The sequence below is a fragment of the Microcaecilia unicolor genome, chromosome 3 (genome assembly GCF_901765095.1).
Source record: "Microcaecilia unicolor chromosome 3, aMicUni1.1, whole genome shotgun sequence".
Taxonomy (NCBI): domain Eukaryota; kingdom Metazoa; phylum Chordata; class Amphibia; order Gymnophiona; family Siphonopidae; genus Microcaecilia; species Microcaecilia unicolor.
Window position 1 is genome coordinate 255,873,871 of NC_044033.1, and position 12,356 is coordinate 255,886,226.

A 12,356-nucleotide genomic window follows, 5' to 3' on the forward strand; every position below is an offset into this window, starting at 1 on the left:
TATAGATGTTTTAAGTTTGCTAATTTTCAAATGCGTTTTTCGAAAAACATACTTTTTTTTTTATTGATAAATGTTTATCAAAAAGACATAATATAGTCCATACCTGAGGCTGAAATTTTTGTAGGATTTTGCAGTTGATATCTCTTTTTTTTCTGGTATAAATAAATCAAATATCCCATTTTTGGTACCTTTTTCCTCAGTGGGTCACGTATATATTTATATATTGTCACTCTATTTAAATTTTTCTTGTCGAGCCTTTTTTTTGGCAAAGAGGTGATTTGAAGTCAGGAAAGAGTGGCGTTTTTGGGGACCTCAGTTTTTGACAAGTAGACTTAGATGGAAGTACTGTTTAAAGTTTACAATTTTTGTCTGTAATTGTTGGAATTCTGTCCATGTTCTTTAAATTGCAATCTGCGTTGAACCTGATTTCAGGTCTACATGAAGAAGAAATGCTATGTTACAGGTGCTAGGAGCAACACTTGCCTCTGGCATTTTTAGTCTTTGGGGACCGTCGGGGGGGGGGGGGGAAGTAAGTCGCAGACAGTGTTGGGCCCAGACTTTGCTGTGTGAGCTTGCCCATGGGGGGGCTGTTCTTTCCTGCCCTGAGCTGCCTTTGCATCAGAAGCATCATGGCCGCCGCCTTCCCTCACATCATGGCTCTGATTTCCGTCAGGCTGTGTGCGTAGTTCCGCTAGGCAGTGATAGCGTTGTTTTGGCGAACGTTAAGGTGGCAATTCTATAAATTGGTGCCAAGATTTAGACGCCCCAATGCGATGAACTTAGTGCCAGTTTTATAACGGTATATTGATTCCAAGATTGCATTATAGAATTGTAGGGGCACCAGCCGTTAACGCTAAGTCAGTGGCCATTGTAGACAATACACTGAAATCTTCTGTCCAGTGTGGAGCGGCCAAAAAAGCAAACATGATGCTAGGAATTATTAGGAGAGAGATGCAAAATAAGACCAAGAATCTGTATCACTCCATGGTGTGACCTCACCTTGAGTACTGCTTTCAGTTCTGGTTGCCGTATCTTAAAAAAAGATATAGCGGAATTAGAAAAGGTTGAAAGAAGAGCGACCAAAATGATAAAGGGGATGGAACTTCTCTTGTATGAGGAAAGGCTAAAGAGGTTAGGGCTCTTTAGCTTGGAAAAGAGACGGCTGAGGGGAGATACGATTGAGGTCTATAAAACCCTGAGTGATGTAGAACGGGTAAAAGTGAATCTTTCAAAAAGTACAAAGACCAGGGGGCACTCGATGAAATTACATGGAAGTACTTTTAAAGCAAATATAAAATGTTTGGCTGACAGCTCTCCTCAGCAATGTCTTTCCGCACCATGAGGTGAAGACACATCCTCCTGGTATACTGATCCCTTGGGGAGGGGGAAAGGGACAGGCTTAACACTTGCATACTTGTTATACATACCACCTGTCACGAAACGCCTAGCCTCCCGCCTGGGGTTACCCTGCAGTCTCTTAGAGGGTGTCTCTCCAGCACAGTTCAGGTCCGCCTGCACCTGCTGCTTTTGCTCTACACTAGCACCCTTCTCTCACCGACTGGGTCACATCTACCTCTGGGCGAGTCTCCGGCTCTCCAATTATCCCCAGTGATTTCTAGGTTACTGGAGCCACACTCCCAGTGGTCCCACATTTCCCAGAAAGCACTCACAAACCCAACACACAAACCACCAGGATTCTTTATCAGTCCAGACAACAAGGGCGAACAGTTATGTTTATTCTCTTTAAAAATATTGATCAGTGGAACAAAATAGTGCAATTGGCAAACAATAAGCAGGTAACTGAAATATGGATCAGTTTTAACACTAACTAAACACTTGCATACTTCCTAGAAAGTACCTGGGGAGATCAGGACATATATCTGTTCATAGAGCTTCAGCAAAAGAGATCTGTCCTTGTCCCGGGCTGAAACTGAAGCAACAGCCAGCATCTGCTGGGTAATTTCAAAACTCCAGGCCAATTAGAGCCCAGAACAGTCAAGTTTCAATTAAAAACTGGTTTCTTCACACCACCATTGCACCATCTGCTGGGACTGCAGGATGTGAAGGGGGATGGGTCAAGTCTTTGTATTCCCCCTCCTCCTCTTGTGGCTGTCCTTAAGCGTGCTCTGGATCCAGACTCCTCAGCAGCACTCTGTGTGTGATGACATCTTGGATAAAAAAGCTTAACAGGACAAGCTTGGCTTTTCCCTGATGAGGCAAGCAGTGTCCCCTCTTCCACAGTCCAACCAGCTACACTGCTAAAACCTCATCCTTACTTGCTGGTCTACAGTAATTGGTCTGAAAGCTTTGAGGATCAGAAGTGCTCCCCTCCTGTCTCTTTCATTTCTTTCCCTGCCTCTTTCTTGTTTTCTCCGCCATAGCTATTTAACCCAGGTCCTATCTTCTGTGCCTCTTTGCTTTTCTTTCTTATATCTTTCTCTGTCAATCCCCGCTCTCTCTCCATCTCCCCACCCTGTTTCTGATGGCAGCTGCTAACGGAGGTCACCTTTAGTAGGCCTGCTGTTTGGTAATAGACGAACAGTTTCCTGCCTTGTTTCACTGGCTGTTTGCTATAAAGAGTCTGCTGAAGCTGGGGAGGGGAGCTTGGAGGAAGGAGATGAAACATTGCATCAGGAGTAAATGGTTCAAAGTTTACCTCTCTCCCTTTGCCACTTATGATGCCCCATTTTAAGACTGGGGTGCATGGAGTGTCCTTTACTGAGACAGGTCCCTGCCCGTATTGCTGTCCATTTCCTTTGGCCTGACAACACCTTTCTGCCTTCTCTTGTAGAGTGTTACAGGATTTGGGCGGCAAATGATTGAGAAAACCAAGCAGCTGGTGGAGTCCAAGTACACCCTTGCCAATGGATTCAAAGCCGATGCCAAGGTATGGGGCAGACTTACCCTCCTGAGGAATAGCCTGCAGGTGCACTCTCAGATAACTATCTCCTGTGTTTGTTGGTGAGAGAGGGCAAGACAGCTGGGGGCAATTTCTGAACAAGTTCTCTCCTCAGAGTGACTCATCCAGAGTTCTCTCTGAATTTAATTAAACACTTCTTTGTCGTCCATCCTAGACTCTAGGACTGTTTACAGTGACAGGAGAGGTGATAATATTTTATGAGGTTTTAAGCAATATTTAGGTATTAGAAGGGCGTCGAATGAAAACTCCAACAAAATGTTCATTAAACCTAAGAGAATGTACTATCCACCCAGCCCAAACCACACCCCAGAATACCCCTCATCAAAGGGTCAAGGGCCATGGATTTGATAAATCACCTTTCTGTGGGTGCAACCAAAGTGGTTTACACATATTATATACAGGTATGTTTTCTGTCCCTAGTCGACTCATAGTCTAAGTCTTGCCCAGGGTCACAAGGAGCTGCAGTGGAAATCGAACCTAGTTCCCCCGTTCTCAGTCCACTGCACTAACCGTTAAGCTACTTCTTCACTCCTGACAAAGACATATTGATCTCAACACAATAAAGATCAGTGTCTATTCCCTCCACCCCCCGGCACAGCTACAACCTCAGTCACAACATGGTAAAATTATGACTTACCTGCAGCTATTTTTTTTTCCTTTAGTAGCAGCAGATGAATCCAGGAACTGGTGGGTTGTGTCCATCTACCAGCAGGTGGAGTTAGAGATTACAAAGCTGAAGACAGTGATACCAGATGGCCAGCTCCTTCTTCAACCAGTATATGTCACATCACAAAGCAGAAACATCAAATCACAGGCTATAAACCTTCCTCATGAAACAATAAAAACAGAAAACAACTGGTCAAACTGCATACAGGTCTACAGACTTATCATTCTTGAACTTTTCTCTTTTTTTCTTCTGTTTGTCCTTTTTTTTCTTTCTTTTTAACCAGGAGAAAACACTCTAGGAAACAGCAAGTGTGGCGGAACGCGGGTGGCATCCTGGATTCATCTGCTGCTAGTAAAGGAAAGAAAATTATCTGCAGGCAAGTCATAATTTTTTTTTACCGTCCTTAGCCTTAGCAGCAGATGAATCCAGGAACTGGTGGGATGTACCAAAGGAATCCCTAAAGAGGGTGGGCCGCCGCCGTCCCAAAAGAAGCATCAGACTGAGCGGCCACATCCACCTTGTAGTGCTTAGCAAAAGGGAAGCCCAAGTAACTGCCTGACGGATCTGATCTAGAGACAGCACCCCCAGTTTCCGCCCACAAAGCCGACTGCAATCTCGTGGAATGCGCCTTTACCACCTCCGGCGGAGCGCAGCCCAGCAACAGGTAAGCGGAGACAATAGCCTCCTTGATCCAACAAGAAATTGTCGCTTTCGACGCCATGTTGCCTCTAAGGGAACATCTAGGAGGACAAAGAGATGATCCGAATGTCTGAAATCATTGGTATCTCGCAAATATCTGAGAAGAACTCTCCAAACATCCAGAAGGCGCAGCGTCGCATATTCAGAGGGATCCTCCTTCCAAGAGGAAGGATGAAAGGCTGATTGAGATGAAATAACGAAACTACTTTAGGCAAAAAGGAAGACACTGTACGCAAAGTAATTCTAGCATCAGAAAAAAAAGAAGAAAAGGGTCTTGACAGGACAAGGCCTGACTCAAGAAACCCTGCGGTCCGACGAGATGGCCACCAAAAGTACCACCAGAGTAAGATTTTTCACCGAAACCTTTTGCAGTGGCTCAGAAGGCTCAGAACCAGATTAAGACTCCCAGGAGGACAAGGGTGTCGCAGAGGAGGGCGACCCCTCTGAAGAACCGCACCACATCGGGATGTGAGGTCAAGACCCCAGCACCCACCCCGGAAACGGGCTAAAGCAGCTACCTGCTCCCGAAGGGAATTATAAGTGAGGCACATGTGCAACCCTTCCTGCAGAAAGGCGAGCAGCTGTGCCACAAATGCCTGGGACTCACACCAAGCTTCAAAGATGCGTTACACCCAAGCATAAGCCATGGAAGTGGACCGCTTGCAAGCACGCAACAAGGTCGCAATCACCACATTGGAATCACCCTTTTTTCTCAACCGCGACCATTCAAGAGCCATGCTGTAAGACCAAAGCAGGAGGGATCCTCCATCTGAACCGGTCTCTGGATCAGAAGATCGGGTGAGACTGGGAGATGTACCAGATCTGTGTACCACGGGTGTCGAGGTCAATCTGGGGCAATCAGAACCACCCGCCCTTGATGGCCTGCGATCCTGAGAATTAGTTGGTTGATCAGATGCCATGGAGGAAAAACATAAAGAAGGTCCTCCTTCGGCCAGGGTTGCAGCATGTATAGAATGTTTGTACGTTTGGGAAGCTTGCCAGGTGCCCTTGGCCTGGATTGGCCGCTGTCGTGGACAGGATGCTGGGCTCAATGGACCCTTGGTCTTTTCCCAGTGTGGCATTACTTATGTACTTAGAGCATCCAGCCCTGCTGAGCCGGGCGCCTATTGATGACTAAAAAACCTTGGCATGTTTGCATTTTGAAGAGACGCCATCAGATCCATCTCTGGTGTTCCCCATTTACGACGAATCCGACGAAACACCATCTCCGACAGCTCCCACTCTGCCGGATCCAGGTGATGACGGCTGAGAAAATCTGTGTGCACATTGCACTGACCCGCAATGTGTGAGCCACAGACAGCAAAGGAATGCAGGACAGCCCATTCCATAAGGCGAGCTGCCTCAGCCGCTAAGACCCAACTCTGGGTCCCGCCCTGCCGGTTGATATATGCCACAGCAGTCTTGTTGTCCGACAACACTCGAACAGGCTTGTTCAGGCAGATCTGGAAGACTAGCGAGGTGTTTCGGACTGCCCGCAGTTCTAGAAGGTTGATCGGACACGCCGCAAGCCCTAGCAGCGTAGGAACTACAGATAGCAGCCTGAAGGGAAAGCGCTGAAACTTCAAAAGCACGCTTAAAGGAAACCTCCTGTCGCTGATTCTGCATGTCCTTCAAGGCTACCCCACCCTCTACAGGAAGGGTGGTCTTCTTAGTAACAGCCGTGACCAAGGCGTCCACTCTAGGGGGGACAAGGTTCCCGCCTGATCTGGAGCAACAGGGTAAAGATGGGACATAGCTTTGGCAACCTTTAAGCTCCCCTCAGGATCAGCCAACTGGGCTAAAATAAGTTCTTGGATGGCAGCATGCACAGGAAAAGTATTGGAGTACTTTTGAGTGCTAACCATCTTGGAATTGACTGCAGCCTCTGCTTGTGCATTGGAATTCTCAATATTTAAGGCTTCCAAAGCCTGACAGGGAAGGCAACTCATCCCAACGAAAAAGATGGACTGCAGAAGGATCATCAGACTCCTCCTGGGGAATCTCACCGTCTTCCAACTCATCCATTCAGGAAGGACATAAGGACCCTCCCCCTACCGAGCCCGTCACCACTGAGGGGGGCCCAGAAAAAAGTCCAGCCGACCCCGCATCTGACGCAGCAGCAATCTGCTGCCATTTCAATGCTGGATCCACCAGAAGAGGGAGCAAAGGCCCTTCCGACCTGGGAACCGTGGACCCTAGGAGAAGGGTAGGGGAACTGTGAATGCTTGATGCAGAAGGAGGACAAAATCCGGGGAGAAAAAAATCCCCTGCCCTGAGTCCCCGAAAGTCCACCAGCAAAACTGGCAAGCAGCACACCAGGAGAAGCAATACTTCCTACAGACGCCACTTGCAGGGTTAGGAGCAGGCTGCGACTCCCCTGCCGCCAGCAAGTGCGCTGCGGTAACTGCCATTCCCACGCACCCCAGAAAAAAGCTGTCAAAATATCCGGAGCGAAGGTCAGACCCCTACGCCCAGTGGGAGCTCCGAGGGAAGGCTGCTGGATGGCCAACGCTGAAGACCAGACAGAGAGTGCAGGGGAACCACTGAGCCGCTGTCAGCCAGGTAGTGCTCCAGAGTGCTTTGCTGGTTCTTTTTCTCCCTCTTGCCTTGAACTATCTTTTTTTTTTTTTTTTTTTTTTTTTTTTTTTTTTCAGTGAGGAAGGCTACAGCTTAGGATCAAAGACAGGGAGAAATGGATCCACTGGGTGAGGCAGGGACCCAGAGAACTAAGTATGCCTCCAAAGCTGATCACCAGACCAGACACTCCTCCAGGCTCAACTGGCTCAAAAGGCCCAGCAGCTGATCCAGGAGACAAATCTAGGAGCTGCTGAGATACCCGTCTACCACCTGCTGGAGATACTGGTTGAAGGAGGAGCTGGTCATCTGGTATCAGTGCCTTCAGCTTGTAATCTCTGTCTCCACCTGCTGGTAGATGGATACAACCCACAATTTCTTGGATTCATCTGCTGCTAAGGCTAAGGAAACTCTGGTTATAACGTCTCTTCCTTTTCTCTCCCTGGGGCATTGGACAGGTAATTTATGGAGACACAGATTCAGTGATGTGTAAACTGGGTGTGCAGTCGGTGGCAGAAGCTATGGAGATTGGACAAGAGGCAGCAGAGTGGGTGTCCAGCCACTTCACACCACCCATCAAGCTGGAGTTTGAGAAGGTGAGAGTGTGTCACAAGTGTCTTCTTTTTTTTTTTTTAATTTATAGAAGATTTTATTAATCATTGCATAGGATAACCAGTCCAAACTCAATGAGAGAAAGTACACTTCCTCAGCGACCCTCCAGACCGGTCAAGACACGTGGGTTATGTACTCCTACCAGCAGAGGGAGACTGAGAAAACACTGAGCTTTGAACACTGACTATATAACCTGTGCAGTACATACGGTAGCTAGTATTTTCTCAGTCTCAGCAGAGGTAGAAGGACAACCTGTGCAGTCTTCAATAGTCTGGTGAGGTAGTTTTGATTTTAGGGATTAAAGATTTTGGGTTTCTTTCAAGAGATTTCTATCCTTTAAGTACCCTGTACGTGGTTTGCCAAGAAAAAAAAAAAGTGCTTCGGGGCCCTGGGTCCAGTGGGGCCCAGTAGTTCCCCCTGGGGTGTCACACCTGTTTGTCGGGTCCCTCCCCCTGTGCTGCTCTCCAGTACTGTGTTACTGGCAGCTTTGTGCCTCGGCTGCTTTCTGTGTACTGTAGTCTTGAGAGCCTTACAATTTTCAGCTGCCAGAATTGTCTTCTGTCTCTTTAAGGGAGATATATTTATTTATTTGGTGCGGAACGAACGGGAGTTCATTTCCGTCCTAGGAGCGAGAAAGCAGTGCTTTTGGGGCTTGCCTGACCTTGGGGCCGGTACGGGGTAGCGCTGCCTTTGCCTTTGAACTTATGGCGGGAAAACTCCTCCGTTGTTGCGCGTGCTCGCGCCGGTGCATCGAATCGCCGGGCGGTCAGTGTCGTCTTTGCGGAGAACCTAAACGTTTGGAGGCAGTTCCCCCCGAGTTAACCGCGGAAGTCCCGGCGGTATCGGCGTCCCCTTTGTCAGCAGCAACTCAGTCAGGCCCGGTGGCGGCGCTTTCGGTGGGAACGGCCGCCATTTTGAATTCAGCGCATTCCGCAGATTCAGCTGTGGTTGAGCCAGTTGCCTCCGTTGTGGCACAGAAAGTGGCTAATGAGGGTCCAGGAGGGGTTGGCTTTCCTCCAGAGTTTGTGTGGACTCTTTTTCAGGCTTGGAAATCGGTCCCCCCCCCCAGGGAGTGGAGGGGGTTAGTCCCATGCTGCCTAAAAGACCTCGGCTAGAGTGGACAGAGGACGAGGAATGTCTGTCTCAGGTGGGCATGGAAGGCCCGTTTAGTGATGGGGGCGAGTCTGAGGGTTTTGAGGGTCCGGTAGATCCGGTGGACTCTCTTCCTGGGGAAGATCCCTCAGGATTTTTCATAAGGATGAGCTTTCGGAGCTCATTGATCAGGTCACATCTACCCTTAAATTTAATCCTGAGGTGGCTTCAGGTGAATCTGGGCAGGATACTTTGGTGAAAGGAATTCAGCATAGAGCACGGACCTTTCCTATGAACAAGGATCTCCGGGAGATGATTACCCAGGAGTGGGGTTCGCCAGATTCGCCGTGTAAGGTTTCTAAAGCAATGGCGAGACTTTATCCCTGCCGCAGGAGGATAGAGATTCCTTTAAGGCTCCTACGGTAGATGCAGTGGTTACAGCGGTTACTAAAGCGACGGCTATTCCAGTAGATTGCGGGGCCGCACTCCGTGAACCCCAAGATAGGAGGTTGGAAGCATTTCTTAAGCGAAGCTTCAACTTGTCGGCGCTAGCTCTCCAGGCCTCAGTGTGTGGGGGCCTGGTGGCACGGGCATGTTTTCGCTGGGCCGAGAAGCTCCTGGATGATCCCGGGGAGATTGGAACCTCGGGGTTACAGGATTTAGCCAAGTTGGAGATGGGTTCGTCCTTTTTGTCCGATGCACTGTATGATTTGTTTCGTGCGTCGGCCAAAAATATGGCTGTTAGTGGGAGCGCGTAGGGCTCTCTGGTTGAGAGGTTGGGTCGCGGATGCGGCCTCTAAGGCTAAGTTGTGTTCTCTCCCCTTCAAGGGTTCTAGGCTTTTTGGCGAAGAGTTGGATAAGTTAGTGAAAGGCCTTAGTGAGGCCAAGGTGCCTCGGCTCCCGGATTTTCGTCCCAAGCTGGGAGTTAGGGGTAATTCCTCTCGAGGCCGACTTAGTGAGGCTCGACGGTATAGGCCTGGTAGGTTTAGTGGGGCTTCTAGAGGTCAGTTTTTCCAGCACACCCAGTCCTTTCGCGGGAGTCGTCGCAGAGGCTGGGGCTCGTTCGGGGGAGGTCAGACCTCGGGGCGGCTTGCCCAATGAAGGTGTGCGGACCCAGGCTCTGGTGCGTGTAGGGGCTCGGCTGAGTCAGTTTTACCAGAACTGGGTCCACATCACATCAGATCAGTGGGTTCTCGAAGTGGTTCGAGATGGTTATGCCCTGGAGTTTGAGACCTCTCCGCCCGAACGGTTTCTGGAGTCCCCTTGTCACTCGAAGCTCAAGAGAGCAGCAGTACGGGACATGTTGTGTTGTCTTCTCAGTCTGGGAGCAGTGGTTTCTGTTTCGCCCGCTCAGCAACGCTCGGGGTGTTACTCTATTTACTTTGTGGTGCCAAAGAAGGAGGATGCCTTTCGGCCTATTTTAGATCTAAAGAGAGTCAATGCGGCGCTCAAAGTTCCCTCTTTTCACATGGAGACGTTGCGGTCGGTCATTGTTGCGGTCCGGCAGGGAGAGTTTCTAACTTCACTGGACTTGACAGAGGCTTATCTTCACATTCCCATTCGAGCGGCGCACCAGCGTTTTCTTCGCTTTGCAGTTTTAGGGAAGCACTTTCAGTTTTGTGCCCTGCCCTTCGGTCTGGCAACAGCTCCCCGCACCTTTTCCAAAGTCATGGTGGTGGTGGCGGCAGCTTTGCGCCGGCAGGGCATTTTGGTGCACCCATATCTGGACGATTGGTTGATTCGGGCCAAGTCCCGGGCGGAGAGCGAGGTGGCGACGTCGCGAGTGGTACAGTTTCTCCAGTCTCTGGGCTGGGTGGTGAATTTCAGCAAGAGTCATTTGGTACCGTCGCAGTCTCTGGAGTATCTGGGCGTTCTCTTCGATACGAGGTCGGGTCGAGTGGTTTTGCCGCCCCCAAGAATCCGCAAGTTGCAGGACCTGATTCGGCGATTTCTTGCACTGTCGTCACCGACGGCCCGGTCTTACCTGCAAGTTCTGGGGATGATGGCGGCGACCATAGAAGTAGTTCCTTGGGCCAGGGCGCACATGCGTCAGCTTCAGTCCTCTCTACTCAGTCGGTGGGCTCCCCTGTCGCAGGAGTTGGAGGTGCGTCTGCCGATGTCGGCGGTTGTCCGCCGCAGCCTCCGTTGGTGGCTCAGAACTTGCAATCTGGAGAAGGGAGTGCCGTTGGAGTCCCCTCAGTGGGTGGTTCTTGTCACAGACGCCAGCCTGCTAGGATGGGGAGCGCATTGTCTCGGTCAGGTAGCTCAGGGGCGGTGGTCCATCAACCGGTTGGAGACTCGGGCCATTCGGTTGGCACTTCAGTGTTTTTAGTCAATGCTTCTCCACAAGGCAGTCAGAGTGCTCTGCGACAACGCTACAGCCGTGGCCTATGTCAATCGTCAAGGGGGCACAAAGAGTCAGGCGGTCGCGGAGGAGGCGGCCCTGTTATTCCAATGGGCGGAAGGTACTACTACTACTACTTAACATTTCTAAAGCGCTACTAGGGTTACGCAGCGCTGTACAAAATAAACAAGGAGGACGGTCCCTGCTCAAATGAGCTTACAATCTAAAGAACGAAATGTCAAGTTGTGCAGTCTAGATTTCCTGGGTAGAGGTGTAGAGGTTAGGTGCCGCAGGCGACATTGAAGAGGTGGGCTTTAAGCAGAGATTTGAAGATGGGGAGGGAAGGGGGCCTGACGTATGGGCTCGGGGAGTTTGTTCCACTCGTGGGGTGAGGCAAGGCAGAAAGGGTGGAGCCTGGAGTTGGCGGTGGTGGAGAAGGGTACTGAAAGGAGGGATTTGTCTTGAGAGCGGAGGTTACGGGTAGGAACGTAAGGGGAGATGAGGGTTGAGAGGTAAGGAGGGGCTGCAGATCGAGTACATTTGTAGGTTAGTAGGAGAAGCTTGAATTGAATGCGGTACCTGATCGGAAGCCAATGAAGTGACTTGAGGAGAGGGGTGATGTGAGTGTACCGGTTCAGGCGGAAGATAAGACGTGCAGCAGAGTTCTGAACGGACTGAAGGGGGGATAGGTGGCTAAGTGGGAGACCAGTGAGGAGTAGGTTGCAGTAGTCAAGGCGAGTGGTAACAAGAGAGTGGATGAGAGTTCGGGTGGTGTGCTCAGAGAGGAAAGGGCGGATTTTGCTAATGTTATAGAGGAAGAAGCGACAGGTCTTGGCTAACTGCTGGATGTGCGCAGAGAAGGAGAGGGAGGAGTCGAAGATGACACCGAGGTTGCGGGCAGATGAGACGGGGACGATGAGGGTGTTATCAACTGAGATAGAGAGTGGAGGTAGAGGAGAAGTGGGTTTGGGTGGGAGGACAAGAAGTTTGGTCTTGGCCATGTTCAGTTTCAGGTGGCGGTTGGACATCCAGGCAGCAATGTCGGATAAGCAGGCCGATACTTTGGCCTGGGTTTCCGCAGTGATGTCAGGTGTGGAGAGAGAAAGCTGGGTGTCGTCGGCATAAAGATGATACTGGAAGCCATGAGACGAGATCAGGGAGCCCAGGGAAGAGGTGTAGATAGAGAAAAGAAGGGGGTCCAAGGACAGAACCCTGAGGGACTCCAACAGAGAGCGGGATAGGGGTGGAGGAAGAGCCATGAGAGTGTTCTCTGAAGGTACGATGGGAGAGATAAGAGGAGAGCCAGGAGAGGACAGAGCCCTGGAACCCAAAAGAGGACAGTGTGTCAAGAAGTAAGTTGTGATTGACAGTGTCAAAAGCGGCGGATAGGTCGAGGAGAATGAGGATGGAGTAATGACCTTTGGATTTGGCGAGGAACAGGTCATTAC

General features: G+C 50.0%; 1 protein-coding gene across 3 annotated transcripts in view; it reads left to right on the forward strand.

Moving 5' to 3' along the window:
* The window catches only part of POLD1 (DNA polymerase delta 1, catalytic subunit), an 83,035-nt gene that overhangs the window by 28,342 nt on the left and 42,337 nt on the right, over positions 1-12,356 (forward strand). For all 3 annotated transcript variants that reach the window (XM_030197967.1, XM_030197968.1, XM_030197966.1), the window contains exons 18-19: positions 2,792-2,887; positions 7,319-7,456. In XM_030197967.1, the coding sequence (XP_030053827.1) occupies positions 2,792-2,887; positions 7,319-7,456 (234 nt within the window). The remainder of the gene's footprint in view (positions 1-2,791; positions 2,888-7,318; positions 7,457-12,356) is intronic.